This window comes from Anthonomus grandis, chromosome 2, assembly GCF_022605725.1.
Source record: "Anthonomus grandis grandis chromosome 2, icAntGran1.3, whole genome shotgun sequence".
Lineage (NCBI taxonomy): Eukaryota > Metazoa > Arthropoda > Insecta > Coleoptera > Curculionidae > Anthonomus > Anthonomus grandis.
Window position 1 is genome coordinate 41,247,494 of NC_065547.1, and position 19,336 is coordinate 41,266,829.

The window sequence follows — 19,336 nt, forward strand, 5'->3', positions numbered from 1 at the left end:
TGAACTGATTAAAATACTTGCTATGAAAGCTAAAAACAAACTGTAAATTTATGCGTATGTGGACTACAGTATTAATTCTTTATTTAATTAGGCTAAACCAAAGTCTTGTATTAATATTTATTATTTGCTAATTAAATATGTTGAAATAAGTAAGTATGAAAATCTATTTAATTCTCTGAATTATATAGATAATACATTTCGAGTTTGAGCTTGATAAAATAACTTAAACTAAAAGTCCAAATACACGAGTATAATTTTGGCCTACTAATCGTGAGTTCGATACTTTTTTATTCAGGTGTTAGAATTTTTGGGGAAAACCAGACTATTTTTAATGTTTTAGTTCTTTAAGGGGCTCCTGTATTTCAAAAAGGTTATTTAAGTTTTTGAAAACCCTTGATTTGCGATACGCCCATTGTTTATTCACATCTCTAACTGCAATAGCATCAGAATTTATGAAAACCACCTACATAAAACTGCCAAGAAAATAATTACTTTTTTTTTGCAAAAACCCTTCAAATATTTTTAAATATTGTGCTGGTATAAATAATTTGATACATGTACCAGAATCTGATTCAGGTCTTAATCTGCAGTAGCAAAAATATTAAAGTTATTCAAAACCACTTGAGACATGATACTCTCAAAAAACTAAAATTTCGATTTTTTTTAGTATCTTACTAATTTTGTTTCATTATAAACGATTGGGAATAATTTGGTAGATATGTATACCATTTTTTGATGCATGCCATATTCTAAATAAAAAAAAATTAACCAAATTTTGCAAAGCAATATTGTTCTCAAAAACTCTTGATATCTCATAAAATTTAATTCCAATCTAAAATCAACAGGGATTAGGAATATACGGAGTGTTACAGAATAAGATGCTGATCTTTAAGGATATTAATGCTTAGGTGATTTTAAGAAGAAAAGTTTAAATAAAGCTATGTCCTAAACCCCATAACTTTTGAACTAAAAGGTGTTAAAATCTTTAAAAAAAAATCGGTTTTTTATCATAACTTTAATAATTTCCTACATATGTTTATGAAATTTAGCACACACCCTTTGAGTATCAACAGCCATTTTTTGATGTAGAAGATTTTTTAAAGTTTCACCAGTGGCATCCGTATAGGAACGTAGGCTAAATATTTTTGAACATTAATATGAACGCCACTAATTTTTCGTAAAATAAAAACCATTTTTATAATTCCCATTTATTTTAGGACAAATTTGATTTCCTGACTTTTCTACGTCCGAGATGCGATTTTTCGTGAACAAAATGAAAATAGCTTAGATTAGCTGTTGAAAGTGGCCACCACAACACTTACTTGGAATCTGAGACAGCTTTATTTGAACTTTTCTTTAAAATCACCTAAGGACTAACACCCTTAAGGATCGTCATATTATTCTATAACACCGTGTATACTTGTCTTATATTCACATTTCTGTTTGCAAAATTAAAAAATTTGTCTATTTTTGTGATATTCGAATCAAGAAACCACTACAACATTGTCAAGTCACTGAATCATGAAAACATTCGAACTATGAAACTGGAACAAATGTACAATTTTTACTTTTATCAAAAACCTGTGATTTCTCTGAACCAAATTGGTTTATTGTCTCCCTACTTAGACAGAAATTTATTGATCACCTTCCAGAACATACTACCTTCAACAAACAATATAATGTACTCCCAGGCCATCGCAAACTGGGATAACAACATAGAAGTCAACTTTATCAGACCACTATTTCAATAATGATGGTCTCAGAAGAAGTGGGCATTTTTCCACATGGATGTATATAGACGATGACCTGGAAGTTCCAAATTTAGAAAAGATGATTATATATCAAGACAGTCTTAATTTTTTGGAGAAAGACCTGGTCTGTAATTTGTGGAAATTATCAAAGAATAAACTCTACCTTTAGGACATAAGCATTAATTGTGGTAAGCAACAAAAAACTTTAATTTGATTACAGTACTACTTGAACCGACCGAAGAGCGAACAAACAAGAAAAGCATAAAAATGGAAAGCGAAAAAAAGCAAATGATGAAGGTAAAGGACAAACAAATGAATACGTTTATCGAGGGTCAGAGTTAATGCCTGATATTACTCTGGGCTGGAAATAAAGCCGGCACTGAGTAAAATAAAAAACAAAAAGGCTCCTGGAGAGGACAACTTAGCTGTCGATGCACTTAAGTTAGGTGGTAACTGTTTACTTAAGGAAATAGCAAAACTTTTTAATTTCGGCCTTTTTAACAGCACCGTACCCTACCATATGCTTTCGTAATCTTGATTCACAAGAGACGAGACAGCCGAACTGGAAAACTATCGAACAATAAGTTTACTTAGTCACCTTTATAAACTCATGAAAATTGAAATTGGAAAACAAATAAGATTTTTAGTAACCATTAGAAGAGGTCGGATTCCGCAGAGGATTTGGAATTTATGACCATCTTCAAGGCATCAAAACTGTGATAGGTAGAGTAACGAAGTCTACCATACAATCTCTAATCAAAACTTAATAAATTAATAGTCATAGTAGAAGTCTACAGGTTGGGGAATCGATCATAACTAGATCGGATAACTAGAAATCAATTTAATACAATAGACCGCTTGACATTACCACCAATCCCATAAGAGAACCTTTGATATATGGCTCACCTAATAAATTAGGGCTTCGAGGATCATATAGCTTGTTGCCTGACAATCTAAAAGATATCAGGCAAATGCTGGAAGATGTTCAGGAAGTATATGTTCAGGTCGGGCTAAAAATTAATATATCAAAAACCAAATTTATGATGAATTTGGTCTCTAGTGGACATATTGCCTTTGAATTTTGATGACTGTGAGGTGTGGAGTTAATAGATAGAAACACATATCTTAGTCATGAAATACGAATCCCAAGGGACAACCAAACATTCGAGTTAAAAAGAAGAATTACGCGCTCTTCGGCTTTATATGGCAAACTTGGGGATGTGTTTTAGATTCATCATCCAATTTGTCTAAAACGAAAGATTTTGCACTGATTAGCATTTTACCGGCACGTTAGAAATGAGGACTTATGGGCGAGATCAGGAATTACGGATGCTATCTAGTGGGTACTAAGCTTAAGTGAAACTGAGCTGGACATATGGCCTACATGGTACATGGCCAATGGGCAAAAATGTTGCTGAAGTGGAGACCAAGCGAAACAGGGAAAGACCTCCCACGTGATGGACAAATGATATCAAAAGAATAACAAAAAACTGAACGCAGAGTTCAAAATAGAGGACATCGCAGAAAATCCCCGTTTATAAAAGAAAGTTAAATGGAAGGAACGTGTCCAGTTGTTTTGAGGTTGTCCGCTTGCGGACGAAAGGTGGCGTGGAACGTTTTGTCTCAGTCACTCACCGATAAATAGAGGCTTTCTGTATTTTTGAACTTGGGTTTTCCCTATTTGCTTTCTGTTCTGCCTGTCATTGCCATTGCCTTCGCTACGCCATTTGATGTGCATATGTAGAGAAAATCTTCAAGAAATTATTTCTTTTATATTGCGAGTTTAAAAGTACGGTATACATGATAAAATGGTAGTATAAGAAAAAAAGTACTTAATTCTGCTTAATTCTTCTTAAAGGTACTTAATTCTTCTTCTTTAACACAGCACACAAAAAGTGCACCACTCCGATGATGCACCCGAGATAATTAGATTTATAAATAGGTACCTAAATCCTATTTTGTGAACAGCCCTAAATTTCGTTTACAGGCACTGGATAGTAAATATTAATGGGAATAACACACGAAGTTAATAAATATACCTGGACTGCTAATGCATATGGCCACGATACCCAAAAATGACCACTGCCTGTTGGCCGCCATTTTTATAGTGGTTGTGTCCTTTTGATGTTGGTCACTCTGAACAGTTTTAGTGTTGCCAACAAAAAAGATATTAAATAACGGTAATGAAGTTGATGACGCTGACGTTTGACGTGTGAGTATAGCGGATTGGCTAGTTTTTGGCGATTTGTAAACGACGCTTGGGTATATCGTCTGCAAGAGGCAAAATATCTTCCTCCTTATATAATACTTGGATAATGTATCAACATCTTATTTAAACGTATTGGGTTCACTGTTTCTCAAAACCGAATTATTGTAAATTGTCTGTCTGTGTTTATGATAGAATAATATACTATAGAGTTGTTTATTTTTACTTCATAAACCCTTGTTAATTACAAATCCTCATAAAATCATTTATACCTTAATTTTTATAGATGGTTGTACCTATTAAAGTGGAAACACCGGACGTAGAAAGAAAGTAAAAGTCGTAAAGTAAAAATAGAAAGAAAATAAAAGTGTTTTTAACCAAATTTGTTCAGTAAACACAAGAAAAATTTAAATGAAGATTATCATTTTCATGGTAGGTATAAGGATTTATAAGATTGAAGTTTAAGTTTAGATTTATAAGTTTCAAGATTATCAGAATAATAAAACAAATAGTTTAAAGTGGTGAGGTCACTTTAGGTGAAGCATACTTTCTTTCATAAATTTTAACGAAATTCTTAAGGAAGTACAAGAAAAATCACAGATCTAAGGCAACTCCCTTAAATTCTTAACTAAATATAACTTTCTATTTTGTATTTAAAACATAACCCACAGAACACAAATATAGATATAACCTGTCAAAAACTTTAATTTTGTTTCCCTGCAATTCGCACAACTGAAATTTGTCAGAGTGACCAACATCGAAAGTGCACAATCACGGAAAATGGCGGCCACCTAGTAGAGGTCATTTACTTTTCATCTATATATTTGTGTTCTGTGCTTTTCATTAAATTGGCAGTCAAGGTATATTTATTAAGTTCGTGGGATAACAGGTTCGTTCATAGTATTTATAACATAATTTTTTTAATTAAACAGCGAAAATCGGAGAACCGAAAATGTCAAATTGAGAATATTGAAAGTAACTGGAGATGGCGATGGCAGTCAGAACACAAAGCAAATCAGAAAAACCCAAGTAAAAAAATACAGAGTGCCTCTATCTTCTGTAACATATCGCAAACTAACGTGCCTCGCCATCTTTCGATCAAGCGGACAACTCGACACATTCTTTTCTTTTTGAAACGGGAAGTTTCTGTGGAATACACTGGGCAGAAATGAAACTTGCTTGAACCTAATTGGTCTAATGTATTTCTTAGCAAGCTGAACATTATTGATGATGTTCCCGTATCCTCAATTTAATAGAGATAATTATGTGGAAAGTCTTCACAGCCTTAACTCTTCAGAGAAAGATATAACCTCCTATAAACTTTCCCATACTTAATTTATTCTCATATGAAGAAAATAGCCCTAAAACTAGATTTTACATATAATTTTAGAGCAAAACAATGTATAACGCCACTGAGTGAATAAAATCAACCTACACGAAAATGTCTATCTAAATTGATGTCACCAAATGCCATGATTATGACAAATCAATTCACGTAAACACTCGCTCGAATTTTTTTCTAATCTCTATATTTCTCATTTTAGTTTCCAAAATAACGATGATTATCAGAACCAAAATACCCCGGACCTACACGTCGCCAGGCCAGTGTATCAAATCGAGGACCTACATAAAGATACCTTATATGAAAAGCCTTATTCTACAGTAAAATCGAAAGTAGCCAATTACTGCAAGTCCATCCATCCGTTAGAGTGTCTTTTAAGTACCGTCCCGTTGTTACAATGGCTTCCGGAGTACAGTTGGAAAAAGCATTTTTTCTCGGATTTTATCAGTGGTTTAACTGTGGCCATTATGCATATACCGCAAGTAAGACATAGATTTGTAACCATATATAGTCAGTATAATTTCGTGGGTATAGAACTACAGAAAAAACTTCAGCTTTCTTAAAAAAAAAATGTCGATTATATTTTTAAGTTATCAGGGCAACAAAAACCAGTTTTGACAATAAAGGTTTGCATGTCCGTAAACTAATTAATTAGATAATTGTATTGATTGCTTAATTATCGGGTATCCGTTCGAATGCTAATTATATTATTTAACAAATGAAGACCATTTTACTAATATTTATTTTTTTGTAATTTTTTCTTTTGTGTAATTTTAAAATTTTATATCTTTTTATTTAAAATTTACACAAATTAAAACTGTGGTAATTAATTCATATTAAAAGCTGTATGTTTCCTTTTAAGCAAAATGAATAAAACAAGTTGCCATATTTTTTAAAACACAAAACAGTATTTAGGAAAAAGGAATATGCCAACATCAATATGATTTTGGACTTATTTGACTAAAAATAAAAACTACATTCTAGAGGATCTTTAAAGATTTTTCTTATTCCAGATTCTGTTCGATATAAAGAACAAGTTTAATGAGTCCTTAAAGTTCTTTATCAAATCAAGAGACAATTTTTGGACCTTCTAGCTTCTTTCTATAAAACGTCGTTTTTCTTAACTACTCCATATAGGGGAGAGTGTTCCACAATCAGACACAAAATAGATTTTGCTAAGTTAACAAGATCAATTGTTTATTAAACCAACCAAAATACGATTATCACTAAAATAAATTAAGGCTAAATATAAGTTTTTATGGTAGAACAAACATCATAAACCAAAAACTAATTTAAAAAAAGTTTGTTTAACAAAGGAAGGACATTTGTCTGTTGGTGGAACACGCATGTTCCACATCCAGACACTGCATGTTCCACAATAAGACAAAAGGTAATAATATTTTAACGAACTTCTAAAGCTGAAAAATTTACTTCAAACTTCAAATAAGATTGTTGCCGCTTTGTTGGTCCCACATGTGCTGGTTTTGGTAACACCATCTTAAAGCTTTCCAAACATACCAATGAGACGTCTTTATTCCGGGGTAAATGAAGCTGCTATTATACTTAACGGACAAAAATTTGACCTCGCATTCCTTATCCTTTTTACAGAACACTTTTCTTTTCACGACCTTATTCTTCTTAACACTTTTTTTTCTTTCTCGCTCCATTTGTTTAGCTTCTAGGGCGATCTTTTCTGGAGTCTGTCCGTGGCGATAATACTTTTAGCGTTTTCTCTCTTCTTTCTCTGATTCTTCGTTCTTCAGCTTTTGGGTATCCTTTAAATTGTTGTGGACTTAGGAAAGTTTCTTTGTGATTTTGTGTAGGTGTTGTGTTTAAACTAACTGATACTGAAACTAAGGAGTCTGACATTATATTTTCTTCAATGCATTTTGATGTTGATGGTTGATTTGGATCCATAAGTCATTGAGCTTCTTCATTGTTTTGATCCACATTCCTATCAGTTACGCTGCTAATTGCAAAGTCGTCATCTGTAAATATGAATTTATCGAAGGGATAAATCCCAGTTTTTCGAAATCCGGATTTGATATTAGCGGAAGTCATCTATTTTTCAAATGCATAAGCAACACAGCCAGCGATATCAAAAATAGAAACAGGTATCCCAGGGTGCTCTAAAAGCCATGTTTGTAAGGCAGTATTGTAGAATGATTTAAACGAAAAAAACACCGAGACATCTAATGGTTGCAGCTTGTTGGAAGTATGTGGCGGTAAGGTCAAAATTATCACTCCATTTTCCTTGGCTAGATTTTTTCCTTCTATCGTTAGATGACTCTCGTGATTGTCAAAAATTGGGAGAGAAGGGTTTTCTTTTGTGCTGGACGTATGTTTAATGAAGTGCCTTACAACGCTTGGAAACAATTCACCAGTCATCCATCCAGAATCGAAAACCAATCCCAAAGTACCATGCGGTGCTCCATAAGTCATTCGAAGATTAAACTTTTTTCGTGGAAAAATCATGACTGGTGGTTTTTATTCCCGGATGCTGATATAATACAATAAGTGGTGACCAGTAAACCTCGTTCGGCGCTCGTGCAGGAAGAGACCTGCTTGATCCCTCTCTGAGCAAGAATCTTTTTCGGTTTTTGGACGGTTGTGGTGGCAGTTTCATCTAAATTATAAATTCTTGTACCGCTGTAAAAATTTCTATGGTTCTGAAACACTTTTTCCAAATTTTTGAAAAAAAGTCCAACATTGTGTTTGTTGAATGATGTCGGCTGAGACTGAATTGATTGTGACTAATATGAGGCTACATCCTTCCGGCTGGCGAAGACTTAATTCTGCATGTCTGGACATAAATCCAAGGAACCATTCGCGTCCAGCTTCCTTGTTTGTTTGCCAATTTTCCGGAATTTTACAATTATTAATAGTTGCCATTTCATAAGCCAGTTTTCTGATATTAATGACCGTTTGTCCGTAAGACATTTTTGAGCAAGTAAATACGTAATCGGCAAGTTTCAGTAAGGTAAGATATAAGATCTAGGTGCCTGTTTTTCCATAAAACCTAGTTATGTAATACATAAAATAAATATATATAACTAAAATGTATGTATAATCGTACAAGTAATATTAACATTGAAGAAAATTATTGAACTGAAGATCGAAACAACCTCGAATCATTAAACAATCAGAAAAATCAAGGACTTTACCTATTGACTTTGTAGTCATTTTTTAAAAGAATTTAAAGCTCTAATATTTTTAATGTTTACTTGAGAGCTATTTATAATTGTATTAATTTGCTATGAATAAAAGCGTTTAAATATTTCGGTGTTTAGACTTCATTTATTACGGGTGTTGATTTATGGTACAAATAGGGCGGATATATGAATTATATTAAAAAAATAATGAAGATACATTATACAGGTTGGGGAATTGAAGATTACGATATATTGTCGATAACGATTTGTAATTGATTTGATTTGATTTGAAATAGACCGATTCCTTGCAAAAAGACAATTTTAAATGTGGTTTCGAATTTTGAGACATCATTTTGTCTTGAAGATTGTCATCAATGCCACTCTGTGCAAGAACCTTGTATCCAAAGGGTCCAGGATAAGGACGACTGGAAGAACGTTTGTAGTGCCCTAGAAGGGCATTCAATTTGAATAAGTGTTGGGAGGAACTGGGTATGGACCATAAAACTGTTACCACTATTTAGAAAAAACAAATGTTTCAAGTATTGCAAAACTCAGGAGAGATTTCCTGAAGACCAGTGGCGAAGAATGGAATACATATTTGCTGGTATACATATTTGAAAAACTCAGGTGAAATTTATAGTGCTTTAAACGCTCAAAAATACCTTGAGTTGCTGCAAAAACCAAGTTCATCTTGCCATTCAAAACTTCAAACAACACGTTCAACAAGACTGGTCCTTCTCATAATGCGGCTATGGTATAGAAATTTTTAACAAATACATTTTCTAACCGCCTTATTAGTGGAACTGGCGATATTATATGGATTGTTTAGGAATCTTTCATTTATTTAAACTTAATATCTGGGTCGATTTATGACTTTCAAAACCTACTCCAGAACTACGACTTGGATAGGTTATTTTTCCTAGAATTAAGTGTATCCATATAAAGTGATGAATTGAGTAGTCACTATTTCGAGGTATACTCGAGTCCTAGAGAACTTCAAGCTAAGCGACTTGTGCGTATCCGCCTCCGAGATCTTTGCTTTAATTACAATCATTAATGAGTCCATTATTCAACAATTCTTGCTTTAACATGGATAGATGTCCAGATATCTTAGAATTGTCCCAAAATTTATTAGAATAACCCTTTGATTTTCTTTATACAAGATATATGTAAAGCTTGCACCAAAAAAAAATTAACTTTCGCATAAGATTTTGCAAAATTTTGTTGCAAATAATACGGTTCCGACCTCTGCTGTACTGAAAATCAGTGACGTATCAGGCGAGTAGGGTTGCCATATTTCGCCTTTAAGTAAGTCTATATGCGTAACGATCGATTCCCCAACCTGTATAGTCTTCTCTTATACACCTTTAGAGTTTGTGCCTTATTGCCTAATCATATATTAATCTGGGCCATACGTTTTTAAGTTTTCCATTTTATGGAAGAATTTCTCAAGCATGACATATATATTTTTTAAACAAAATGAAAACCACATTTTTATTTATTAAGGTGTAATGTATGTATTGCGTTCATAAAAACGTAGAATAAAGTCGGCACCTTTTTTAAAAGTAAGTTGAAGTTTTTGTTTTATTATTCAATATCCACGAATATTACAAACATTACAAATTATGTTATAGGGTCTGGCGTATGGCCTCTTAGGTAATGTTCCACCAATCACTGGAATCTATATGGCATTTTTTCCAGTCCTAGTCTATTTTGTATTTGGTACTTCTAAGCATGTTTCAATGGGTAAGTAACGCATTATATGTTTTAAGTTTTTCTTCTAATTTCAGGATGTATTTCAGGTACTTTCGCCATAGTATGTTTAATGACCGGCAAAGTGGTAAGCGAGCACACCAACATAGAAATAATGCAAAACGGCACATCGCGATCTTTGAGCACGATTTCCACGTTGCCAGATGTGCAGCTTACAAACGTTCAAGTTGCCGCCACGGTCACTTTCACCGTGGCAATGTTGCAAGTAAACATCTTTTAATATGAAATAAAAAAAAATTATCCAGTTTATTTCAGTTGGTGATGTTTGCCTTAAGATTAGGCGCAGTCTCCAACCTTCTGTCAGATAATTTAGTGAGTGGTTTCACTTGTGCATCCGCTTTCCATGTGGTCTCTTCACAGCTTAAAGATCTTCTTGGTTTAAGTATAGGAAAGCGCAGGGGCAATTTTTCTTTTGTGTATGTAAGTAGGTAAAACTTGACTTGGTTTTTGTAAATATTTAAAATTAAATGTTATTTTAGACACTATATGATGTTATGATGGGTATTCCGACGGCGAATGTCAGTGCCTGTACAATATCTTTGATCGCTTGTGTGATACTTGTAGCTAATAATGAAGCGTTTAAAGTAAGAACTCATTAATTGAAAGCGGTATATGGCATTTTATTTTATATTTTTAGCCGTGGTTGTCGAAAAAATGTAAAATGCCTTTTCCTATAGAACTAGTTGCGGTTGTTTTAGGTACTGGTGTTATGTATTTCACTGGAATTCATGAGACGCATCATGTGAGCACTGTTGGATATATTCCTACCGGGTAAGATATTCCATTACACCCCAAGAATAATTATATAAGATTTAAGTAAGTAGATATTAATTAGTACAGTCATATTGTACAACAAGCATAAAACAGTCATTAGGTCCGAGTAGTATACTTTGCTGTAGCCATGACGAGTATATCAAATAATTTTAGTTTACTAATCTTAATTTTTCAAAAAAGTATCACATGATGTACCTAAATATTTTATTTAGTCTAATTAGTATCATAATGAAATAGACTTTGATTATTTAAGGTTCGAACACAAGAATTAATGATATTTATCGACGAGTAAATAACCCAGCTTTGCATTCAACTAGGGCCTACTTACTTTATCCGTGAACTAATTATATAAAATGAATGTATTTTTTTATAGAAAAATATTAATTGTTTTTAAAATACTTTTCTCATTTTTTTTCCTAATTTTTGTTATAATTAAAAGTATACATAGATAAATATAAAAAGTGATTAGTGCAACAATTAGGTTTGAACCATCGACCAGTGAACAGTCAAATTATACCTTGGCGATGAACATTGTCTTTTTAAACAATAAATTAAATATTTTATTAAACATGCTCCTTTAAAACAAAAAAAAGAGCAAGCAATGCATAACCGATAATATAAAGTTAATTACAAGTGAAAAGGTCAATGTTTAGGCAGGAATTATTGGAGATCATATCATAGGTGCCTTCTTCATCGATGGCAATTTGAATGATGATAATTATTTAACACTGCTCCAAAATAAATGTCGTGCTAACTTTGAAAAACTCAAATCCTGACCCAGCAAACCCACAAGTTCCAGTTAATATCAGTTGATTTCAGCAAGATGGAGCATCACCCGGTAGTACTTCAACCGAATATTTCTGAACCGGTGAAGAGGGAGACAAGGACCGATGGACTGGCCAGCACGATCCCCTGATCTGACATCATTAAATTTATTTTTATGGAGACGTCAAAGATATTATCTACAAAACTAAACTCGTCGATTTACTGAAAAACATGAATAACGGTTGCAACTACTTCGGTCACGCCTGAGATGCATATCGAACATCTGCTACATTGACCTTAATGTTTTTTTGTTCTTTAATTAAGAGATAAACAGTATTACTTCTTAGTGTTTCTGTTATTAGTGTGTTGTACCGAATTTATGTAACCAAATAATTTTCTTTTTTTTAATGTTAATTTTTGCAATAAAACGGAAAAAACTTAATATCAGATATAGTTGAAAATTGGTATAGGACCTTGTATTAGAAAGATGTCTAGAATATTTTGAAGAATCCAAAAATTGAGTAATAGACAAGATGTCGCATTTAAAATAAAAAAAAGGGGGAAAATAAAATAAGGTGTGAATGTCTTCTCACTTGAATCAATAATTCCTATAGTTTAGATATTGTCAGTAAATCGGATGCATTTTCATCACTTATTCAAATGGCATCGGTACATTGGATTGAATATACTAAGTTGAAATATGATTGATTGCTATGTTGGACATCTACACTTTAACAGATAATTCTTAAACTTTTGGTACAAACTTATTAAGCTAAATCTTCGCTAGGACTATAATTGAGTACTCTGAAACTTGTTGTGAACTGTTTTTGAGGTCCTCTATCTTTGTACGACTTTCTGTCAGAATTACTCTAATGAATTTCGGTTAGTCAACAATGTTAAGTCTTAAACTTAGTGATCTAAGGAGCACAGTTTTCATAATTTAATACTAATTAATTGAAACATGGTTTATTATGTGTTGTTCTGCTTTTTTAGTTTCTCGCTTTCTTTAGAAAATATTTAACTAAACTTTGCTTACTACGTATTTTTTTAAATCAATATACGTAAAATTTTAAATCTGTTTTTGCTCTTTCTTTCTTCAGTCTCTAAATCCGAATGTTCACTAATCAAAATACCAATTTTAGGTTGCCCGAGCCAATAATGCCAGTATTCAGTTTAATCCCGCATATTTGGCTAGACGCAGTAGTCATAATGATGGTCTCTTACACCATCACCATGTCTATGGCATTGATTTTCGCTAGAAAATTGATGTATGAGGTGGATTCTAATCAAGAACTTTTAGCCATGGTAAGTACTGAATTACTATTTCTATCAACCATATTATATCACCCTAAACGTGGACTTCAATAAAATTTTTAGGGACTAAGTAACTGCTTAGGTTCAGTATTTTCCTGCTTACCATTGACTGCCTCGCTATCTCGCTCTATGATACAACAGACGGTAGGTGGCGTCACTCAACTGGCCAGCGTTGTCAGCAGTTCACTTTTACTGATTGTCCTGCTATGGGTTGGTCCTGCGTTTCAAACATTGCCGCGTTGTGTGTTAGCTAGTATTATAGTCATCGCATTAAAGGTGAGAATTCGTATTTATATTTATAGAAATTTAATATTAGAATTACTGTACTGAGTGGCATAGAACTAGTTCAGAGGAATAGTTGAACAAAAGTATCACGCATGGTTCGCTCAATTAAAGTGCATCATCAGATCTTATCCACTAATAAAAAGGAAAACAAGGTAATTAGGTTTCATAGACCCATAAAGTTAACTTAAAATATTTGGACCTACTAATTCATTGATTTAATTATATTTACAAATGTTGGTTTTCTAGTAAACGGTGAAGTGCATTCTACTCTTAATGACCCAGGCGATTTTGTTATTAAATGTAAAGTGTAAAATTATTTTTTAAAAGTTGCCTCGGTTAGTATAGCAATTTCCGATATTTTAATGATGACATATATTATGATGCATATACTCGTAGCCGATCGATAGTTCTAGCCTAGACACTTATCCCTGCTTCCATCGATACCTCACAACAGAAGCCGAAATCATGCGAGGCGACGACCGCATCGCGATGGCAAAACTTCCGCGCTGGGGCACATATTTTGCGTTGATTCGAAATAATATTTTACTGCAGTTATTATTGTAGTTTATAGTAAGATTACGCATTTAAAATTTTAAACTACCAAACTATTTTGATACTCGCTTTGAGTTTTAAAAAGAATAAAAATTCGGTATTTAAATTAGGTGATGGGTAAATTAACAATTTTATTTTTAACTTACATTTTACAATCTTAATTTTATTTAGAATAATGCCTACCTCTTGCTGCATTCCTGTTTAAACTCAGTGAATTTTAAATTTTTTTTTGATTATCTTCGGAATCATTCAAATTTTCGATTTTTTAAATAAGCAACAAAAATTTGGCGTAGATACCTACCTAATTTTGTTTTCGGCATTAACATTTTTACAAAAAAGTAATACAGCAATGCAAAAACTTTCCCATAGCAACCAAGATAACCCACAAAATTGTCAAGAATAAGTTTTTGAAAATTTGTTTTTTTTTTCAATAATCTTAAAAACCACATAAAATATAATGTATATATTTTTTTATATGGCATATTCTTTTACAAGTAAATAATGTGCAACTTTGGGGTAAATTATCCATTTTCGTATTTTGAGGGTAGACGAATTTGAAACACCGTTTATGTATATTTTTCCAATAAAATAAATAATAAAAAATATTTAAAACATTTATCATATACCTAAAAATACGTAATAATAAAAAAAATATATTATCTTGTAAAATGTAAAATATTAGGTCCCGCGATATCTCCACTTAGTCGTTCCACTGTACGGCGTGCACCACCAAATCTCGTCTTCAATTTTGACGCTACGAAACCAGTGTCACGGCTAGAACTATCGATCGGCTACGATATACTACATTGGTATTTATGCAAAGAAAGTCATTAAGTTCTCTTTAGTAACATTTCCCCATATAACTGATGAGTTTGAGTATTTAAGTATAAGGTTTATTGCAAATAAAAGAAATCTTTTATTAGTAAATATATATAGGCCACCCTCTTCTAGCATGCCTACATTTCTTGAACTTGTTGAAGAAATTTTTACTATATCTGTTCCATGCTATAATAGTATAATTTTTATGGGGGACTTAAATATAGATTTACTGAGACCAACTGCAGCAACTGAAAACTTTAAGTATCTTTTGGAAGTATTCGATCTTCGGCAACTGATTAATAACCCTACTAGAATCAACAATCGGTCTAATACCCTTATTGACGTCATTGTAGCTAGCAGTAACATCGAGTGTATTAGCTCTCAATCTACCTGTATATCGGAGTCCATAACTGATCATAATCTAGTTCAAGCGATTTTAAACTTACCAAAATCTAAATTATGTAAAAAAGTTGTTAGGTCAAGGGACTACAATAGTATTAACATGACTTCATTTGGCGAGGAGGCCCAGCAGCTACAGTGGCATAATATTTATTATATTTCTGACATTAATCAAAAAGTGTCATTACTTACCAATAATATATCCTATTTAATAAATAAATACGCTCCGTTTAAAACAAGACTATATAAGGATAGACCATTTACGCCGTGGATAACGAGTAATATTAAATATCTAATTAAATTAAGAGACAAAGCTCGCAAAAAATATACTCGACAAAAAACTCTCGTGAATTTGATATATTACAGGCAATTAAAGAATTATACTAAACACGCAATTAATAGCGAAAAAATTACTTTTTTCAAGCAAATGTCTATAGAAAAGGGTAAAGAATTTTGGAACAAAGCAAAAGAACTTAATTTTACTAAAAAAAAGATTGACCCTATTCCTGAAAATCTCAATTTACCCGAGGACTTAAATAATTTTTTTTCGAACACAAGTCTTATAACTGAAAATAAAACTGTCGATATTATAAATAAAATAGGGTCAAATGCAATAGATGGTGATGGAATTTCCATTAGAGATCTTAAACTATGTCTTCCTTTTTGTCTTAAGCCATTAGTCAATATTTTGAATGCCTGCATCTTAGAAAACCATTTCCCCGATGATTGGAAAAAAGCGATACTCATTCCCTTACCAAAAATGCCTTGTCCAACAGATTATAAATACATTAGACCAATAAGTATTCTGCCTGTCATTTTAAAAATCTTAGAACGTCACGTATATAACGCAATAGCTGACCATGTTTATAATTTAAAAATTACTCCTGATTGCCAGTCAGGATTTCGTAAATCTTTTAGTACTATAATAAGTCTTATCAGTATTGTTAATGATATCAGGTTTAAAGAGGATTCAAAGGAAATAACTTGCCAAACTCTTTTAGATCTAAGTAAAGCATTTGATACCATAGATCACCAAATGCTTTTGGCAAAACTGCACTATTATGGTTTTTCGGCAAATGCCATACATTTTTTTAGATCTTATCCCCAAATTTATCCAAAATTATAATTCTTTTAAAATATCAGACGTTCAGGTGGCACAGAATAAAATTAACGCCGACTTAAATCAGATTGCTTTGTTTGCTGAAAACCATAACCTCAAATTAAATGCTTCAAAGTCATGTGCAATGTTTTTTTCACAAAATAAAAGTCATCTTCTAGATTCCATGAAAAATTTTAAAATTAATATTAATGGAACAGTTATACCAACCGTTGCGGAAAAACGTAATCTAGGGGTTATATTCGATTCAAATCTCAGCTTTGCCTCCCACATTAAGATCAAAATTAAAATTGCTTACGGTCGTTTAAAAAACTTATATCAATATAAAAATAATCAGTTACCATCAAACACCAAATATTTGCTTTGCAATTCGCTTGTACTGTCTTTGATTGATTATGCAGATATTGTGTATGGCGACTCACTAACCGTATCTCTGTCAAGGACGGTGCAAAAACTGCAAAAGTTGCATAGTTGTATGCGTTTTTCCTTTAATATATCGTATAGGGACCACATTACTCCTCATCTAAATTCACATTTTATATTAAATATGAGAAATAGAAGGAAGTGTCATATGTATAATTTAATTTACAAAATAATTAAATCAGGTCAGCCGCCATATTTAAGAGACTTATTTTTTCACCATGATTATATACACAATGTAAGAAATCCAAACTTGATTAGAATTCCATTTTATCGAACATCAGGTTTTAAAAAATTATTCCAGTATGTAGGCATTTATATGTGGAACTAGTTACCAGATTACATTAAAAATAGCTCACCAAAGAAATGTATTGCATATGTTAAAGAAATTCTTCTTAATTCTCAACTAACATAGGCATTTTAACAAATTCGCACCACCAAATTTTTATTAAAAATATAATTTAATTATTTTTATTTAATTGCAACCATATTATTTTTGAGTTCTTACTTTTTAAATTAACACTGGTCTTGTCGATCTTGCAGGCATAAAAATAAAATTTTAAATGGTTCATTTTGGAATATCTATTCATTTTTGCGTCGTGTTGCCCTGGTTTTCCAGCCTCGGCTCGTGTTTTTTGCCGCCCTTCCTCCTCTCTGTCTATTGCACAAATGGTACCTATATCAATGTAATTGATATAGTAAATTATTACACTATATTTTTTTTTGTTTTTAGCTTTTATATGTTTTTAGGGTTTAATGATTTATTTTCTAAATAATTATAATTGGGAAAGTCTTTATTCTTCTTTTAGTTGTAATTAGGTTAGTATGTTTTAACGGTCTGAGCAGCACATGCGTGCTAGCTCGTGTATGTGTTATCGGTTGTTTTTATAATCGCAGTTCAGTCCGCATTACTCTTAGCATTGTGTAAATTCTTGTAATAAAAAAAAATAATTTTCTATGTACAATGTTTAAGTGGTAATAAAAGTCTTTTGAATTTGAATTTGAAATATGTAATGTTTGCAATTTTAGCTTCTTTGAACATGGATGAATTTCATACACTGTATTGTGTCAATTTTGGATAATTAAAATTTGAATTTGAATATTAACTTGTAATAACAAATCTTAGTCACAAATTATTGCGCGTGCGATGTTAACTATGTAAAAATATCTGTTCCTTCTCAGCGCAAAAAAGTAAGACATCAGGGAAGTATTGTCGTTATCTGGAAACCCAAGAAGGAAGTTTTCCTATGGTGTATATTAGTTGTGACTCTGCTGAGTTTTTTTTAGTTTTATTTATGCAGAACTTCGTTCCAGGGTATGTTACTCCAAATAAAAGACCTCCCACGCCACTGGAGACTGAGCAGATGGGACGGTTTCGTATGGGCTGTGACGTTTTTCGTAACACTTTTCGTACAAATAAGTGTGGGATTGGCCGCCGGCGTCGCCGCCTCTATTCTAAGCGTTGCGGCCCAAGGATTGAGACTGCAGGCCTCGATTTTAGGCCGTTTGGCCGGCACCGACTTGTATTTAGATATGAAGCGACATAAAGCGGTTAGTTAGTATGTTTTTTTGACAGTTTTTGGTTTATTTAAAAAGGGGTTTTTAGGCTGTAGAAGTGCCCTCGTTGAAAATCATTCATTTTGTCGGCGGATTGAGTTTCGCTGCCCGTGAAGCTTTTAAGGACCTGTTCGTGCAGAAAATCGGGTTCGACCCGGCCGCTTTGCTCAGAAAACGAGTAAAATTACGCGAAAAGGTGCTAACAACATATATTTATTAAAAATAAATACTCCATTACATTATGATTTCAGGGAGTTTATGTAGATGAAGACGAAGATCTCATGGCGAAAGGAATAATCTTAGATTTTACCTCATTAACTTTCCTGGATCCTAGCGGTGTGGTGTTCCTAAGACAACTACAATCTGATCTCGAAAAATTGGGCATTGCCCTGTATATATCCGGGTGTTCGGGAAGGGCCTACGAAGTGATAACGAACTGTGATAGACGGGAGAAGAAAGATAGTAAATTTTTAATTTTTCCTACGGTACACGATGCCGTACTATTCGCGCAGGCCACTAGGACATCGATAAAATCAAGCTAAAAGTAATTTTTAATTAGGTAATTGAAATTTTGCGACCTGTTTGTGAGTGATATAACGTATAGTTACCAAATACTTATATTATTTTGTGTCACTTATATATTGTTTATATATGATTCTGTCTTCCGAAATATAGATACTCGTACAGCGTTACTGCGTTTTGTCGATATTGGGCAGTATTTTCATGAAAAAGGTTGCGCCTGAAGAGCAGAAATTTGAAGTTTTTCAGTACTGAAAAATACATAAATATTTTGCTTAAAGATACTTAATATACCTCTGTTGTTAAATGACGAATTTTCCATGTAAGTTATGTAATTTTTTTTTAATTTAAGACGTAGACAAATATATTTTATTTTTAAACAAGATCACCTCTTTTATTTATACAGGGTGTCCCATAATCAACGTCACAGGCTATAAATTTTTAATTTTTAAATATAAAAATTTTTTAAGAAAATATTTTTTTAATAGTTATAGGACTACTAAAAAGAACTTTTTTTTTCAAATAGCACCATTATTATTTCCTCTAATGTTTGGAATGATTGTAAAATTATTAATTCAATTTCATAGAAAA

At 32.5% G+C, this 19,336-nt stretch overlaps 1 protein-coding gene across 4 annotated transcripts in view; it reads left to right on the forward strand.

Annotated features, from left to right (window-relative positions):
* LOC126748166 (prestin-like) overlaps nucleotides 1-19,130 on the forward strand; it is a 32,157-nt gene extending 13,027 nt beyond the window's left edge. For 3 of the 4 annotated variants that reach the window (XM_050457231.1, XM_050457224.1, XM_050457207.1), the window contains 11 exons: nucleotides 5,502-5,781; nucleotides 10,086-10,197; nucleotides 10,254-10,429; nucleotides 10,480-10,644; nucleotides 10,704-10,808; nucleotides 10,862-10,995; nucleotides 12,906-13,068; nucleotides 13,141-13,353; nucleotides 17,984-18,220; nucleotides 18,276-18,422; nucleotides 18,478-19,130. In XM_050457231.1, the coding sequence (XP_050313188.1) occupies nucleotides 5,502-5,781; nucleotides 10,086-10,197; nucleotides 10,254-10,429; nucleotides 10,480-10,644; nucleotides 10,704-10,808; nucleotides 10,862-10,995; nucleotides 12,906-13,068; nucleotides 13,141-13,353; nucleotides 17,984-18,220; nucleotides 18,276-18,422; nucleotides 18,478-18,768 (2,023 nt within the window). In that variant the 3' untranslated portion in view covers nucleotides 18,769-19,130. The remainder of the gene's footprint in view (nucleotides 1-5,501; nucleotides 5,782-10,085; nucleotides 10,198-10,253; nucleotides 10,430-10,479; nucleotides 10,645-10,703; nucleotides 10,809-10,861; nucleotides 10,996-12,905; nucleotides 13,069-13,140; nucleotides 13,354-17,983; nucleotides 18,221-18,275; nucleotides 18,423-18,477) is intronic. The other variant, XM_050457214.1, reaches the window with a different exon arrangement.
* Nucleotides 19,131-19,336: the final 206 nt, after the last annotated feature.